We start from the raw sequence: 16,788 nt of genomic DNA on the forward strand, positions 1-16,788 counted from the left end.
CCCTCTTACCTGACAGAATATAGTTGCCCTGTGGACTAACTAGATCTCCGCCCTCCGACTCTGCTCCCAGTCAGCTACACTTTCTGTAAACTCTTGGCTCTCTTCTCACTCTTTGCGGAAATGTAGGAAACAAAATGAAAGGAGCACCTTACTCCCTCCTCACCTAACTCCCTCGGTCACCAAACTCTTACTATAGCACTCAAAAAGCACCAAATTCAGCACTCAGTGCAAACCCTCTTGACATGCTCTATCAGCAGTGCCCCAGGAGACCAGCCAAACACACCTTTTTTTTTAAGCAACAGGACCAAATAGTTGTAACAGTCAATCCCAGGAGTCAAGCTCCCTAAAGATCTGGATGCAGTGCTGCAAACAGCTCAATTACCTGCACGAGTAGTAGATAACAAATCCCAACAAGTGTACTATTAGCCTCAAACATTGCACAAAGCATGACATCCCAGCAATCAACACAGTGAATCTTCTTTGAACATCTTCCAATGCAAGTATATCATTCTTTTTTAAAAAAAATATATTTTATTCAAGATTTTTGGCCAAACATAACAGTACGTAATGTTTCTTTTACACAACAATAAAGCAATATAAATAAGTGGCCAGTTTTAAACAAATAAATAAATAATATATAAACAAAAACAAAAACAAAACTGAATGGCAACTGCCTTGTCCAAAATAAATACTCTCCAAAAATACAATCCAACAATTCTATATACAATTACCTATAACAAATACCTATACATATTATACATATACAATAACATCTTTGAGAGTCCGTCCGATTCCTCCCCCCCCTCCCCCCCGGGTTGCTGCTGTTGTCTACTTCTTTTTCATTCCCTCTATCTTTCTGTGAGGTAATCGACGAACGGTTGCCACCGCCTGGTGAACCCCTGAGCCGAACCCCTTAACACGAACTTAATCCGTTCTAACTTTATAAACCCTGCCATGTCGTTTATCCAGGTCTCCACACCCGGGGGTTTGGCTTCCTTCCACATTAACAATATCCTGCGCCGGGCTGCTAGGGACGCAAAGGCCAACACGTCAGCCTCTCTCGCCTCCTGCACTCCTGGCTCTTCTGCAACCCCAAATATAGCCAACCCCCAGCTTGGTTCGACCCGGACCCCCACCACCTTCGAAAGCACCTTTGCCACCCCCACCCAGAACCCCTGTAGTGCCGGGCATGACCAGAACATGTGGGTGTGATTCGCTGGGCCTCTCAAGCATCTCGCACACCTATCCTCTACCCCCAAAAATTTACTAAGCCGTGCTCCATTCATATGCACCCTGTGTAACACCTTAAATTGTATCAGGCTTAGCCTGGCACACGAGGACAATGAGTTTACCCTACTTAGGGCATCAGCCCACAGCCCCTCCTCAATCTCCTCCCCCAGCTCTTCTTCCCATTTCCCTTTCAGCTCATCTACCATGATCTCCCCCTCGTCCTTCATTTCCCTATATATGTCCGACACCTGACCATCGCCCACCCATGTCTCTGAAATCACTCTATCCTGCACCTCCTGCGTTGGGAGCTGCGGGAATTCCCTCACCTGTTGCCTCGCAAAAGCCCTCAATTGCATGTACCGAAATGCATTCCCTTGGGGCAACCCATATTTTTCCGTCAGCGCTCCCAGACTCGCAAACGTCCCATCTACAAACAGATCTCAATTGTACTACCCCAGCTCTTTGCCATGCTCCAAATCCCCCATCCATTCTCCCCGGAACAAACCTATGATTGTTTCTTATCGGGGACCGCACCGAAGCTCCCGTCCTTCCCCTATGCCGTCTCCACTGCCCCCAAATTTTCAATGTAGCCACCACCACCGGGCTTGTGGTGTATTTACAAGTATATCATTCTTAAGGAGATCCCCAAAACAGTTCACAGTGCTCGAGGTTTTGTCTCACAAACACCCTGCACAGTTGTAGCAAGGTTTCCCTACTTTTACACTTCATCCTCTTAGCAATAAAGCTTGGGATGACGTAAACATCAGCATAAATGCTAGCATTTGGACAAAAAGGTTCTGTTGCTGTGCTGTATATTCTATGTAACTCTATGTAAAGTCCTTTCTTAGTCTCCATATTCCTTATCATTTTATTTTCCCGCTTTGGTTGTACATATGTCCTTTCCCTAAAGCATGCTCAAAGACGTGATTTATGTTGCAGGTGTAACATAAGCGGCTTCCTTGTGGTGCACTTGACAAAGGAAGGTTCAGACGTGGAGATAACTTCAACACGTTTATTAAACTATTTATACTTCTATTACTCGGGTTCAACACTACTGCTAATCCTACTATAGCTACCCAGACTGACTAACCAGTTGCTGCAATCCACGTGGTGGGTGTAATACTGAATCAACCCTGTGTCTGTACTCACTGACTGTCTCCACTGGAAAGAGGCAGATCATGTGTGTGGTGTCCTTTATATATGGGTTGGTGTAATGCCCCCCTGTGGTCGTGTCACCTCCGTGTGTATCGCGAATGTCCATTGGTCGTGTCCTATCGAACTGATCCATTGGTTGAGTGTGTGTGTGTGATGTCTCCTGTGCTCCCTCTAGTGTCTAGCTAGCCTACATGCATTTACATTGATGCACATCACCACAAGAGGGTTAATAAAAGACAAGTGCTGTTGCTCGTTTTAGCCTTAGTTTAATTACTCTTGTTCTATCACCTTTGCTCTTGAGTCGCCAGGTATCTTTCTGATACCGCCACGTGGTTCAAGTCCGAGTAATGATCAATAATCCAACACACCGCTTAGTAAGAGTTAAATCAACGCACATTTATTATATACAGTAATCAATACTTATACTTTAATTCTACTTCTAAGCTACTTCCTACAACTAACAGGCCAATACTTAACTTTGGAAATGGCCCACCAGGTCAGGGAAACGAATGGCCTTTCGTATGGGTTCTGAGCCTGCGGGATTCAAAGCTGGTACAGGTCGATAGCCAGGAGTGCCTATCTCGTAGCGAGCGTTGGAGTAAGACTTACTGTTTCTTGCGGCTGTCGTAGAGGGTCAGCAGAAGGGTCTTGAAGGGTGCGGAGAGGAGAAGAAGGGTCGATTTGAACTTGGCCCCTATTCTTATAGTCCCCAGGGGCTTCCCACCTCTCGGGGTGGACCTTGTACCTGGTTCCAAGTGATTGGACTTGGTCCCAATCACTTGGTTCGATATTCTCCAATGCTGGAGCGATTCCTTGATCGATGGGTGGTTTCGGGGTGGTCATTCACCTCTCTTTGTGTAAGCTCCTGCTGGCGCCGAAAAGTCTGGGTTGGCTTTGTGTTTCTAATTTGTAGCATATTGTTCCCGGGGATTGCTACTTAATATGCAGATGGCTGGTGTGTTGTTGTGTTGATGGCTGCAGGTATCGATTCTGTCTGGCTTCCCCAGAGGCGAATACACTGTTTTACCTGCAGCTGTCTGTTTGAGTCCTGTTGGCTGATTTTCCCATCAGCCTCTTCCGTTCGCCATTTTAAATCGGGGTTTGGCCATTCTAATCGGGAGTTAGCCATTTTAAGCAGCTACATGCCCTCCTTGTGATCCTAACGCGAAGCGTGAAGGATCACATCATGATTGTTACTTTCCATTCCCTGACCCAGGGGGGACACCTCCTACATGGCCTCTGCACTGACCATAGCTATGCAGAAAAAATTTTAACTAACAATTCTAAGGGCGCTATGTCAGACAGGGACATGCATTACAAAACAACAAACTTGGAACCTCTAATTTATCCTTAATATATACTACACTCGCTTAAACATTCCATTATCCTACCTTCCTCAATCATACAAACAAAATCATAGCATTTCATACAATCTTTCCCGGCTTGGCAGTCAAGCTCAGGATCATACAATGTTTTGCTCATGAAAAAGTTTTTTACATCTCTTTATTTACAACAATAAACGCAAGTGAATGCACTTTATTATTTTATTCGCGGGGGTCGGGGGTCTGGTCGTAACCGAACATAGGGGATCTGATCCTATATACCGGGGTTCGAGTGCGGTAGGCTCTCCTTCTCCATTTACGTAGGCGCATAGTCTGCACTACACAGCAGAGTATCGCCAACGCCAATAGTGTTTCGATCACATAGGACAGGGAGTACCAGGTTATGAACCTGGCACACCAGCATGATGTAGTGTCGCTGGTGACTGGGCTCTGGGTACTGCGGGGCAGTGAAACATTAACGGCTGGGGGGTTTGAAGTCATGGGGTTCGCGGTCACGCGCAACCAAATGTCCATATATAGTATGTTGATCAAGATGAAGGAAGTCCTCATGGCTGTTCTCTTTCCTTCTCTTTCTTCTCTTCTCTTTATTTTCTCCGGTCCTGGAGCTTCTGGAGTTCTGGAGAAACAAGCATAGTATCTGTAACTATCTTTGTTTAATATCCGGTATGCTAGTGTGTCTGTCCTTCGGTGCCAATTATTCCCTTTATAATTGGTCACTATGTGTGACTCCCTTATTTTTTTTTTCCCAAACAAATTTTAGGACACGGCACACTTCCCAATCATGAACCAGTGCTGATTCAGCATCCAAATGTTCCAGGATGTAAATAGCAGATGGCCGGCAACCTAAAGGTTACCTAAACAAACAAAACTTTTTGAAATGAAAAATGTCAAAATGAGGTGCGTATGGGCCGCGACGGGTAAGAGGTGGATGGAGGGTCCGGGTAGGACGGCTACCAATGCCGTATCTCTCCTACCCGAGCGTAGTTGACCAGCGGGGGGGTCCCCAGGCAGGGCGGGTCTCAAGCCGTTTCTCCACTGCCTGAGCAACCGACAAGAACGGGCAAAAATGTAGTCATCGTGGTGGGGCTGCCGTAGTGGTTCTATCTTCGAACCAGAAGGGCAGTTATGATCGGGCGTCTGATACCCGAACAAGTATCAGCTGAAAAGCTAGTTCCTCTGAACGAGCGTGTGGCAACGGTGGGTCTCTTGACCAGTCTCTGCAGACAAGCTAGTTCCGCTGAACAAGCGTGTGGCAGTGAGAAAAATTCTCCTGTCGGACATACAACATGAAACAAACTTACAAGCAACATAAAACATTCTGCAGGTTCCATCAGAAAGGACAGCACTTCTCCCAAGCGGTTCCTTTGAAGCATCATCTGGACACCTCAGTTCTCAGCTGCGAACAGGGTTGCAAAGGGGTTGGCGGTTTGGGAGTCAGACCCAAGGTCGTCCTCTTCTCCCGGGTGCCAAACTCTGGAGTGGATTAGGGCTGAAAGGGCTGCATGGTGTGAGGTGGGGTCGCTCTCGTTGTTGCGGACGAGTCTGTATGAGTTGTCACGGTGCCAATAATTGGTGTCTAGTGGTGTGGGGACAAAATCGGGGTCGTCAGTGTGGTTCGGTGGTCGGTGGTGGGGTTTGTTCAGAAAAGTGATCAGGAAGGGATCACTTGGATCATAGTCGGAGTCGCTGGGTGTGGGTCCGGTTGCATGGGGATAGTAGGGAGGCGTGCTGTGGCTATCGTCCGAGTCACAGTCGCTGTCTGTGCTGCTGCAGCCTGTGGGCGTTCCGGGGCGGAGTGTGTATTTCGGGGATGGAGTCGATGTCGAGTCCGTGGCTGGGCTGGACGTGGTGGGGGTTGGTAGGGTTACGTTGGCTGTGGGCGGGGTGTGGTGTGCTGCGTCAAGCATGACGTGGTGTGCGTGGTTCGACTGTGTTCCATAAACCTTCAACTGGTTTCTATGAAACCACGCAGTCTTACCATTGGGGTACTTTATTTTGTAAACGGATGGGCTTACTTTGTCCGCAATGGAATACGGACCCGAGTATTTAGGTAACAGGAATATGCTGGGGTTATATACAGAATGCATCACTTGCTGTCCGATATTGTACTCAGTCGCATGCACTGTCTTGTCGAAACAAGCCTTGCTCTGTTTCTTTCCCAATTTTACTGTGGCTGCTAACTGAGCCGTTTTAACATTTGCAACTAATTGTTCCACGGCTTTCTCGTGTGTGAGGGCCGTTACTTCGGGGCTGGTCAGGTCTAAACCTAACAAGTATTCTGTGCCTTTCATGGGGCGTCCGGTCATGAGAGTGTGTGGGGTGTAACCTGTGGATGTAGAAATAGTGTTACGCAAAAACATCAGCGCTAAAGTGGTGTTGTTCTGCTGGACCATTTTTCTGAGGGTGGTTTTTAGGGTCCGATTCATGCGCTCCACAATACCACTCGACTGTGGGTGGTATGCTATGTGGAATTTTTGGGTGATGCCAAATATCGTGAGGACGTTCTGCATGACACGTCCTGTAAAATGGGAGCCTTGGTCAGATTCAATGCTGCGGGGGAGTCCCCATCTTGTAAAGATGTGGTGGGTTAGAATCTTGGCTGTGGTTTTTGCAGTGTTTGTGCGGGCTGGAAATGCTTCCACCCATTTTGTAAATGTGTCTATGACCACAAGTACATATTTATAGCCATTCCTGCAAGGGGGCAATGGACCTATAAAATCAATCTGGAGGTTAGTCCAGGGGCCATTAACTGGTCGGGTGTGGCTGAGTTGGGCCTTTTTGGCATATTTGTCGGGGTTATTCTGCGCACAGATAAGACAACTTTCTATGTAATGGCTTACATCTTCCTTTAAATTTGGCCACCAACAAAGCTGTTTGAGATGGGCTGTAGTGGGATCGATTCCCTGATGTCCATGACCGTCATGGAACAAACAAATCAATTGGTTCCTGTCCTGTTCAGGAACCACATAAAGGGTGTCCTTTAACACCACACCGTCATGTGTGGTCAGTGTATTGCTAAACCTTTCGTAGGAAGCTGGAAACTTCCCTTTTACAATCTCCGTGAGATTGCTGTCCTGCTTCTGGGCCTCTACTAGATCCTCGATCCTAGTCTGTGTGACCTGAACTGCACTCACTGTGGCGCTTTCTGGGGGGTGTCCAAAAATATCCATATCTGGAACCTGCCTTAGCCAGTGCGTCGGCTTTTACATTTCCAGGGGGGGAGGAACGATGGTGGCTCCGGACTTTTATGATCCCAAAAGTCCTGTTCTGGGCTTTTTCTAAAATATGGCGGAGCAATGGGGCTGAGGGTAGGGGTTTTCCGTCTGCGGAAACAAATCCTCTTGCTTCCCACAGGGGCAGAAATTCCGTAAGGCTGTTACAGACATAGAGGCTGTCCGAGTATATGTCTGCTGGGCTGGGGAAGGAATCTGGGTGCTGAACTATATATGCAATGGCCGCAAGCTCTGCTGCCTGCACTCCTAAGTGTCCGGGTAGTTTCAACGATATTTCCTCGAGGGCGTGCCCCTGCGCGTCCTCGACATAGATCCCGCAACCTGTTATGCGCTTCCCATCCAAGACTGTGGAAGATCCATCCACATACATCTTAATGGGCTCACACGTGTCCGTGTGCGGGGGGCTCTGAGATGAATTTTCTATCTTTCTGGGGGGTGTTTTAGCGGTAAAGGGGCCTGTGTTGTGGTGTGGAGAGATAATCTCACATTCATGGGGGGTTCCGGGGTACTGTAAATTGTCGGCTAAGTAGGTGTGTGTCTTTGTCCTTTTCACAGTGATGTCCCGTCCCTGCAAGAGAAGGGTCCATCAGGCTGCTCTTATTTGGCTTACTGTACCGTCCTGGAATCGTCCGTCCAGTAAAGGTTGGGTGGGGGTGTGTTCGGTCAGAATTGTGATGGGGTTCATTCCGGTAATATATGAAAAATACTGGACTGCCCAGAAAACTGCGAGCAGGTGCCTCTCACAGGCTGAAAATCCCTGCTCCACAGCATCTAAAAGTCGGGAGGCGTAAGCTACGGGTCTTAACTGGTCTTGCCGTTCCTGGAGGAGCACGGCTGAAAGGGTGCGGTCTGTGGTCGCAACCTCTATGGCATAAGGGGAAAGCGGGTCTGGAACTTGTAGTGCGGGGGCTGCTATTAGTGCCTGTTTTAAAGAGTCCACAGCATCTGTATGCTGCGGAAGCCATTCTCAGGGGGCTCCTTTCTTTAGGAGGTCTGAGAGGGGCGCTGCCTTGCTGGCGAAACCGTCAATGTGGTTTCGGCAGTAGCCAACCAGTCCTAAAAACGACCGGAGGGCTGAAACGTTCTGGGGAAGGGGCTATTTAGCAATCGAGTCAATCCTTTTATGCTCGATCTCGCGTTTACCATGTGTGATAATTGTTCCCAAATATATCACTTTTTCTCACAAAATCTGGGCCTTTTATGGGTTGACTTTACAACCAATTGAATGTAATAGTTCCAGGAGTTCGGACAGAAGCTCAATGTGCTCTTCCTTGGTGTGTGTCTGCAGTAGTAGGTCGTCTACATACTGTACAAGACATTCGGGGCGAGAGAATTTTGCTAATCCATTTGCCAGCTGTCGGTGGAAAATGGAGGGGGAGTTGTGGAATCCTTGCGGCAGGCATGTCCACGTGTACTGCTGTGCTTTAAAGGTGAAGGCAAATTTGTACTGGCACGCCTTTGCCAATGGAATGGACCAGAATCCATTACTGATGTCCAAAACCGTGAAGTAGTGGGAATTGAGTCCCTGCTTGAGCATGGTCTCGGGACTTGTTGCTACAGTGGGAGCTGCTGAGGGGGTGACTTTGTTGAGTTCCCGATAATCAATGGTCAGTCGCCATGATCCATCGGGCTTTGTCACTGGCCAAATCGGGGCATTATTAGTGGAGGCTACTGATCTCAGTACGCCCTGCTCTAATAAGCTCTCTATTACTTTTAAGATTTCGCCCTCTGCCTCTAGGGGAAATCTGTACTGTTTTTGGGGTCTAGGGTCAGGTCCTGTTACTTGTACGGAGCCAGTCATCTGTCCACAGTCGTGCTTGTGGGTCGCAAATGCTGCCCTGTTCTTTTGCAGAACTGCCCTAACCTGCTTGTCCGTACTAAGCGTGGTCGGGTTGAACCAAAATTCGCCTACGGGGTTGACTGGATCGAATGAAAGGTGGTGGGAATTCATGAAATCAATTCCCAGAATGTGTTCTGCTGTGTGGGGCAGGTCTATTAAAACCACGGGGTGCTTGGTGGTGATGGTTCCTATTTGAATGGGTACAGGGGCTGTGATATGTCCTTGCTGTGAGTGGCCTGTAAAGCCGCTGAGGGTGATTGTGGCTGTAGTGGGCCACGTGTCCTTTTGAAATAGGGTGGAGGAATTTATGGTGGTGCGGGACCCTCCTGTGTCCCAGAGACATTCGATAGGCTGGCCCCGAATATTTGCTGCAACTACGGGTCATCCTGACCTATCCCAAAGGGTGTCGCAGACCCAACTGGGGGAGCCCATACACCGTCAGTCCGTTCCGGTCAAGTCCGTCTGATCCGAACGGGCGCTAACGCTATGGATGGGCTCTGTCTTTTTCTTAATCAGAGTGCCTGTCTGTTGGGCTCTCTGTGGCTTTTTAGGGGCATTGCACTCTTTTGCGAAATGACCCAACTGTCCGCAGTTGTAACACTCTTGTGACTTGGGTGGGGGGCTGTTCTTTCCCTCATTTACCCATGCGGGGTTCTGGTGTGTTATTTTTACTGCCTGCATATCTGCGGCGGCCTGCTTTTCCTCGCTATTTTTAACGGTGGGTTTGCTCTGAACAGATTGCTCCCAAACGCGGGACAATCTTTTCACCACCCATTTCTCGTTATGGGCCTCCTCTGAGGGATCATAACTCATACAGGCTTTCTGTCCTGCATCTGTGGCATGGGAGATAAGGGTGCGGGTCCATTTGGCCATGTTGTCTGGGGACAAATGGGCACGGTCTACGTCTCCAAAGACTGCTGCGAAGTGAATCCACAGGCGTCCAGCGACCGCTGTGGGGTGCTCAGATTTCTTCTGCCTACATTTATTGAGGCCATCTACGGGGTCACCCCGGTTATACCCGATCGCATCCAGGATCGCGGTATGCATTTCTGCAAGGGTGCCTCCTCTTACATTCTGTGGGTCGGGAAGGGCTGCTGCTACCGACGGATCTAAACTTAGAACCATGAGCTTTACATGCTCTCTCTCGTCCAGGCCGTACATGTTCGCCTGATGTCTAACTGTGGCAAAGAAATGGTGGGGGTCTGAGGCGGGGAGGAACGGTGTGATCTTCTTGCACGCGTCCCGTAATTGGGTCACTGTTAAGGGGGTGGAATATAGATATTCCGCATCGTCCGATGTGGCTGTACGGTGGGTGGTTACAGGGTTCATTGGAGCTTGAACTATCTGCTGTGTGGGGGGTTGGGGTGCTTTTCTCCTTTGGGGCTTTCCCTGCGCACATGTTCCGTGAACATATCTCTGCGCTGTTCGTGTAACTCTTCCCAATCAGGGCCGTCTTCCTGGTCTAACTTTTCCCCAAAGGTTTCCTGAAAACCTTTTTGAACAGAAAGCAGCGATTGCAGCTCTGCAATCTGCTTCCGGCACTTTGCGGGATCTAAGGTGCTCTGTCTTTGTTCTGTGGTGGCAGCATGGAGTGCTCTTAATGCTGCCTTGAGATCACTACACTGTTTCTGTAGCGTCTCTACCTGTTTTTCTGTCTCTTCTCTTACCAGGACTGCACGTTGCATGTCCTGATAGGCCTTTTCATACTGCGACTGGAAACTGCTTAAATGCGCCAGACAAGACTGGTGACCCCATTTGGCGTCAGCCACCTCTCCATCTTTTGCTGCCAATTTTCTCCTTAATTCTAAATTCTCTTTTTCAACTTCGCTTACATCGACTTTACTCATCCGATGTATGCCCTCAACTTCTTTGCGGAGCGTCTTGTGCCTCGCAATTGTGCCAAACAGGACACGATTGCCATCGGCTTGCGAGCTTTTCCCAAGCTGTTTTTGTGGATCTCGCTCAGGTTCTCCCACCAAGTATGCCCGATACTTCCGGGACCTGATTCCTCATTATCGCAGAAATCATTCCACAGGGGCCATCCTTGGATATTTCCAGATTTCCTCCTCCCAAATGGGACACTGTCCCACTCTACTGCTGCTGGTCGCTGCGACCGCAAATTCCTCAGGGTTCATGAGGCGCTGCATTGCCTGCATGGCCATCTTTCCTATCCGACTGCTTCGTTTAAATTTGGAACAGGGGGCTAAGGCGGTGTTGTAGATGCGGGTACGGCTTTCGCTAATTTCCGAAAATACAGACTTCCGACAGTTTTGACGCAACAAAAATCTATCAGTTTTACCTTATACCCCTGTTAGTTACGCATGCATACACACACTTCCTAATTATGAGTATTAATCAGAACCGCTTGAACACTTGTGGTTTTCTGTTTCCAATTGGATTCTAATTCAAAATTTCTTGGGTTCTCCCGGAGTGGTTTTCCACTTCTAGATCGGGTCCAGTCAGGATGTCGCCAAAATGTTGCTCGTTTTAGCTTTAGTTTAATTGCTCTTATTCTGTCACCTTTGCTCGAGTCGCCAGGTATCTTTCTGATACCGCCACGTGGTTCAAGTCCGAGTAATGATTAATAATCCAACACACCGCTTAGTAAGAGTTAAATCAACGCTCATTTATTATATACAGCAATTAATACTTATACATTAATTCTACTTCTAAGCTACTTCCTACAACTAACAGACCAATACTTAACTTTGGAAATGGCCCACCAGGTCAGAGAAATGAATGGCCTTTCAAATGGGTTCTGAGCCTGCGGGATTCAAAAGCCGGTACAGGTCGATAGTCAGGAGTGCCTATCTGGTAGCGATCGTTGGAGTAAAACTTACGTTCTCTTGCAGAAGGGTCTCGAAGGGTGCGGAGAGGAGAAGAAGGGTCGATTTGAACTTGGCCCCTATTCTTATAGTCCCCAGGGGCTTCCCGCCTCTCGGGGCGGACCTTGTACCTGGTTCCAAGTGATTGGACTTTGTCCCAATCACTTGGTTCGATGTTCTCCAATGCTGGAGCGATTCCTTGATCGAGGGGTGGTCACCCACCTCTCTTTGTGTCAGCTCCTGCTGGCGCCAAAAGGTCTGGGTTGGCTTTGTGTGTCCAACTTGTATCAATTATTCCCGGGGATTGCTGATTAATATGCAGATGGCTGGTGTGTTGTCATGTTGATGGCTGCAGGTATCGGTTCTGTTTGGCCTTCCCAGAGGCGAATACACAGTTTTGCCTGCAGCTGTCTGTTTGAGTCCTGTTGGCTGATTTTCCCATCAGCCTCTTCCGTTCCCATTTTAAATCGGGGTTTGGCCATTCTAATCGGGGATTAGCCATTTTAAGCGGCTACAGTGCACAATGTACAATAACATCAGTATCAGCTGCGAGAATTGGTGATACGTCTCTACCTATGAGGAATGTGTTACTTACATTACTTTTCAAAACAGAAGGAAAAGGTATCCCACCATAAGTATTGGGTTTAGATAGAAATAGACAAGTACGAAACCAGCATAATTATACATTTTTTGACTCACCTATCAGTGCAAAGCTGGTTTTCACAATACCCTCAATGATGTCTAATCTCCGATGCCCTGAGATTGATACTAAGTAACAAACACTCTTATTCTTTTTGCAGAGGTACCGCATAGGATATTTCACTGACCACCACAGGCCAAATAGGAGGAAGAAGCTCCCAGGGAGTGCATGTCCTTTGAAATTACCCATGGTTTTTCAGTTTCTGTAAAAAAGACACGGAAGCACAATCAATTAAAAGTGCTGGAAGAGCAGAATCCATTCCCACAAACATTCCCCCAAACGACTGGAGATGGCTCTTCGCTATTAAAATGTATTAAAAGTTTGTTCGTTCATTGGTGTCATCTTCTTCCCAGAATGTTGCCCATCATGGATCTCCACCTCCTCCTGTCCTTACTGTCCTTATAAATTCCACATAGGTCAAGTGCATCCAATATATCAGTCATCCATGTTCTCCTCTGGTTCCCTCACCTACATTATCCATTGACCTTTCCTTCCAATAATTGTCTTGATCTACCAACTGTCCCATGTGACCAAAGAATTACATAGCCTGAATTTACTGGATGGCAAACACTCGACGCCTGTCAACCTGAATATCAACAGGGCTGCTGCTATTTATCTTTGGAACTGTCCATGTAGTTAACTGCCAGCTTAAAAATAGACATTCTCCATACTTCCATCTATTTCTGTATTCCACATTGGTAGTTACAGTGCAGCCAGATTGACTTGCATTTAAAACAGAAAGAAAATGCTGCAACGGTGCAGCAGGTTAAGCAGCATCTCTGGAGAGAGGAAAAATAACATAACTTTTCAGGGCAATGGACCTCCCATGAGCTTTCAGTTGTGCAGAAGCAATAACTCTCTCTCCAAAGGTAGCACACGACATACTGAGTATTTCCAGCATTTTATGCTTTATTTCAGCTTTCCCGCATCTGCAATATTTTGCTTCTGACTGGCATATATTATTGACCCTTTCATATGGTATTGCAGTAGTACACAGCACTGGTCAAGGGCAGCATGATGGCACAGTGGTTAGCACTGGGACTATGGCGCTAAAGACCGGGTTCAAATACCGGCCCTGGGTCACTGTCCGTGTGGAGTTTGCACATTCTCCCCGTGTCTGCGTGGGTTTCACCCCCACAACCCAAAGACGTGCAGGGTAGGTGGATTGGCCACGCTAAATTGCCCCTTAGTTGGAAAAGAAAATAATTGAGTACTCTCCAAATTTGTTTTAAAATAACAGCACTGGTCAATCTCTGGCCAGACCTAACCCTAATGCCACTGAAACTGCAAGTATGCTCATGTCGTCACAAGACTCTAATTTTATTTGTTGCTCTCCTAAACTACATGAACTCCAACTCACCCAGAGCTCATGCAATCTATCCTGCACAAAGACCTGTTCACCCATCATCTCTTAATGCTAAGTTCAATTGCCTCCCTAATCCTCAGTACATCTTGTTCAAAATTCTCATGCTTATCTAAAAATCTTGACCTCGTGCCACTTCGGAACCTCCTCCAAGCCTGTCTCTCTCTCTCTCTCACACACAAACATACACACACATACACTTTCAGCTGTGGTCTATCATTCGTTTCCTCTCCTTCCACTTGATCACTGATGACAAAGCCTTCATCAAATGTTTGCCTCCTGGTATGGAATACACTCTCTAAATCCTGACACATTGCAATATCTTTCCCTAAATTCAAAAACCTTCTTAAAATGCACCAATTTGACAAAGCATTTGGTGACCTCTAATTTTCCTTTATTTCTACACAAGTCTGAATTACCCAGCTTATCAGCATCTGGGACAATTTGCTGGGTAATGAATGTTGCTACTCATAAGTTGCTTATGTCGCTGGAGACTGGTGTTGAGTGAAGCCATACACTCCCCAAATGGAAAAGGGAAAAAACTGAAAGGGTGTTTCACTCGAAGGACTTGTACATGTTGTAGCTACAAAGTTGGGTTAGACTTGATGCTGGAGACAGTGCTTGACTATGGAGGCAAGGAGGAATATAAAATTTTAAAAAGGGAAACAAAATACAAATACAAAATGAAACACCTTTATTTATTTTAGCAACAAGAAGTAATTGAGAGCTTGCACAGTGGTCCCAGTCCTTTTACTGTATATATTTGCCTCCTTTTTTTCATATATTCCATTGGTAGTTTTCCCGTGCAAACAGAACATAGCAAGAAAGAAACATAGAATTGAGGGAACTGTGTATTTTGAGCCAAGTCACATTTATAATTTTTTGCTCCTTTATAGATTTTCTAATGTTATCTCGAACCATCACATGCTTTCTTTGGCAAGGGCTACAGATCCCCTTTGCCAAAACAGAGGGTGTGGGGGCGGATTTTATTGAGCTGTAAACATGGGAAATGTGGCGTGCTGGGTGATTTTATTAAGCGCGATGAGAAATTTTGATTTCCTGACAGTCGGTTGAGAGGCAGAGATTAGTTCAGCAACATATTTGAAGCATGTACGGCTTATGCCAGCCTGTGGTGGGTTCCTACTTCGAATATATTTACATTCCATGAATACTCAATAGGGTGAAACAGGATTTAGTAAAGTCCTATCCTTGGGATAAAGTTAGCGGCGCACGGAAATCTTGTGGCACTTAAGTCATCTAAAGGTGGCGTGCAGTAGGGATGTCCATGTTGAACTCTGACACATGTGTGGAAAGAATCATAGAATCTACAGTGCAGAAGGAGGCCACTTGGCTCATCGAGTCTGCACCAGCTCTTGGAAAGAGCGCCCTACTTAAGCCCAAGCCTCCACCCTATCCCCGCAACCCAGTAACCCCACCAAACCTTTTTGGACACTAAGGGCAATTTATCCTGGCCAATCTATCTATCCTGCACATCTTTGGACTGTGGGAGGAAACCGGAGCACCCGGAGGAAACCCACGCAGACACGGGGAGAACGTGCAGACTCCGCACAGACAGTGACCCAAGCCGGGAATCGAACCTGGGACCCTGGAATTGTGAAAAATCTGTGCTAACCACTGTGCCACTGTGCTGCCCAGAAAGGTAGGTGTTTGGGTGCAAAGAGTTGTGGAGGGAGGAAGAGAGGGAGAACAGAGAGTGGTGTTCGGATGCAGAGTGGCAGAGAGGAGGAAAGAGCCTAGAGTTCTGGGTGTAGTGCTTCTATAAGATTGATGGGGGTTCCAGAAAGTTCCAGTGTTAGGTTCGGGCATTCCGAGATCTCATAGGATGGGTCACAGGAGCGATGAAAGCATTGAGGAGGATAACAGGAGGGTTCAGGATCAGAGTTAGCATTTGGAAGTCATAGGTGCAGCCACAGCGGGAACAGATGGAATGACCAGGGAACGGTGATAAGTTCAAGGTTCACAGGGGGAGACGAACACTATGTACGGTGGGCCAAGGGTGATGGGAGAGGCAAGTATGAGGGTAACAGGAGGGTAGAAGGGTAGAGGCTAGAAGGTGCAGGGCGCAAAGGTCGTACGCATTCTCGGAATGTAATCTCACTTGGAAGTGGGAGAAAGATAATTTTGGATGAGTGGAGTTCACATTGCGCACAATTGGACAATTAATGGGGCTCCTTAATTCACGAATTCAATGGATGAGAACCATAGACGAGTGTATCCTCATATGTACGCCTGCCGTCTTTACACAACTAAATTACTGAAATATTAATATGGGGGAAGACGGTGTTTTGGTAACGTCACTGGACTCCAATCCAGAGGCCCAGGCTAATGCTTTGTGGACATGGATTCAAATCCCACCACAGCAGCTGGTGAAATTTAAATTCAATTAAAATTTGTATGGTATTGGGTTGGTGTAGTGATCCGGGAGCTAGGTGGGGTAGATGGAATCGAAGTCCTGTAGAGCGTCTGATCTGAGGGCATTAACGACGGCCTTGCTCTCATTCTCGCCAGCAAAGTATTTGGTGAATCCAGTGGTTGTCCACTTTGAAGATACAGAGACAATTTCAACAACATTTTAAGTTGGGGTCAATATTGAAGCTGGCAGTTTAGAGGAACTGTTGGAGAAGTTTAGGCTCTCGCAACCTGACATTCAGATAGCTACAAGTTCGCAACTTTGCAAAACAGATTTTCCCGACGAACCCCGTGGCACCGCCAGCCTATCTAATGGAGAAGGTTCTTTCACTCGCAGGGTCGGAGGAAGAGAGCACCTCTGGTATTTCTGGACGTATTATATCGGAGGATTCAGTGTCGGTGGATAGGGCTTTGGCCAGGTGGGAAGAGGAATTAGGATCCATTTTGGATGACGAGGTGCGAACTGAAGCCCTGTGGAGGGTAAATGCCTCATCCTCGTGTGTGCAGCTTGGTTTAATCCAATGCTAAGTAGTTTATAGGATGCACCTGACTAGGTCCAGATGAGTTGTTTCTTTGCAAGGATGGAAGATAAGTGCGAGAGCTGTTTGGAGGTCCAGCCAACGATGTACACATGTTATGGTCTTGCCCCAAGCTTGTGGGTTGTTGGGT

The 16,788-nt window shown here is 47.2% G+C and overlaps 1 protein-coding gene across 5 annotated transcripts in view; it reads right to left on the bottom strand.

Moving 5' to 3' along the window:
• tmem45a (transmembrane protein 45a) overlaps positions 1-16,788 on the bottom strand; it is a 141,870-nt gene that overhangs the window by 38,592 nt on the left and 86,490 nt on the right. For all 5 annotated transcript variants that reach the window (XM_072513482.1, XM_072513483.1, XM_072513486.1 and 2 more), the window contains exon 2: positions 12,326-12,528. In XM_072513482.1, the coding sequence (XP_072369583.1) occupies positions 12,326-12,515 (190 nt within the window). In that variant the 5' untranslated portion in view covers positions 12,516-12,528. The remainder of the gene's footprint in view (positions 1-12,325; positions 12,529-16,788) is intronic.

Source organism: Scyliorhinus torazame, chromosome 8, assembly GCF_047496885.1.
Source record: "Scyliorhinus torazame isolate Kashiwa2021f chromosome 8, sScyTor2.1, whole genome shotgun sequence".
Classification (NCBI taxonomy): Eukaryota; Metazoa; Chordata; class Chondrichthyes; order Carcharhiniformes; family Scyliorhinidae; genus Scyliorhinus; species Scyliorhinus torazame.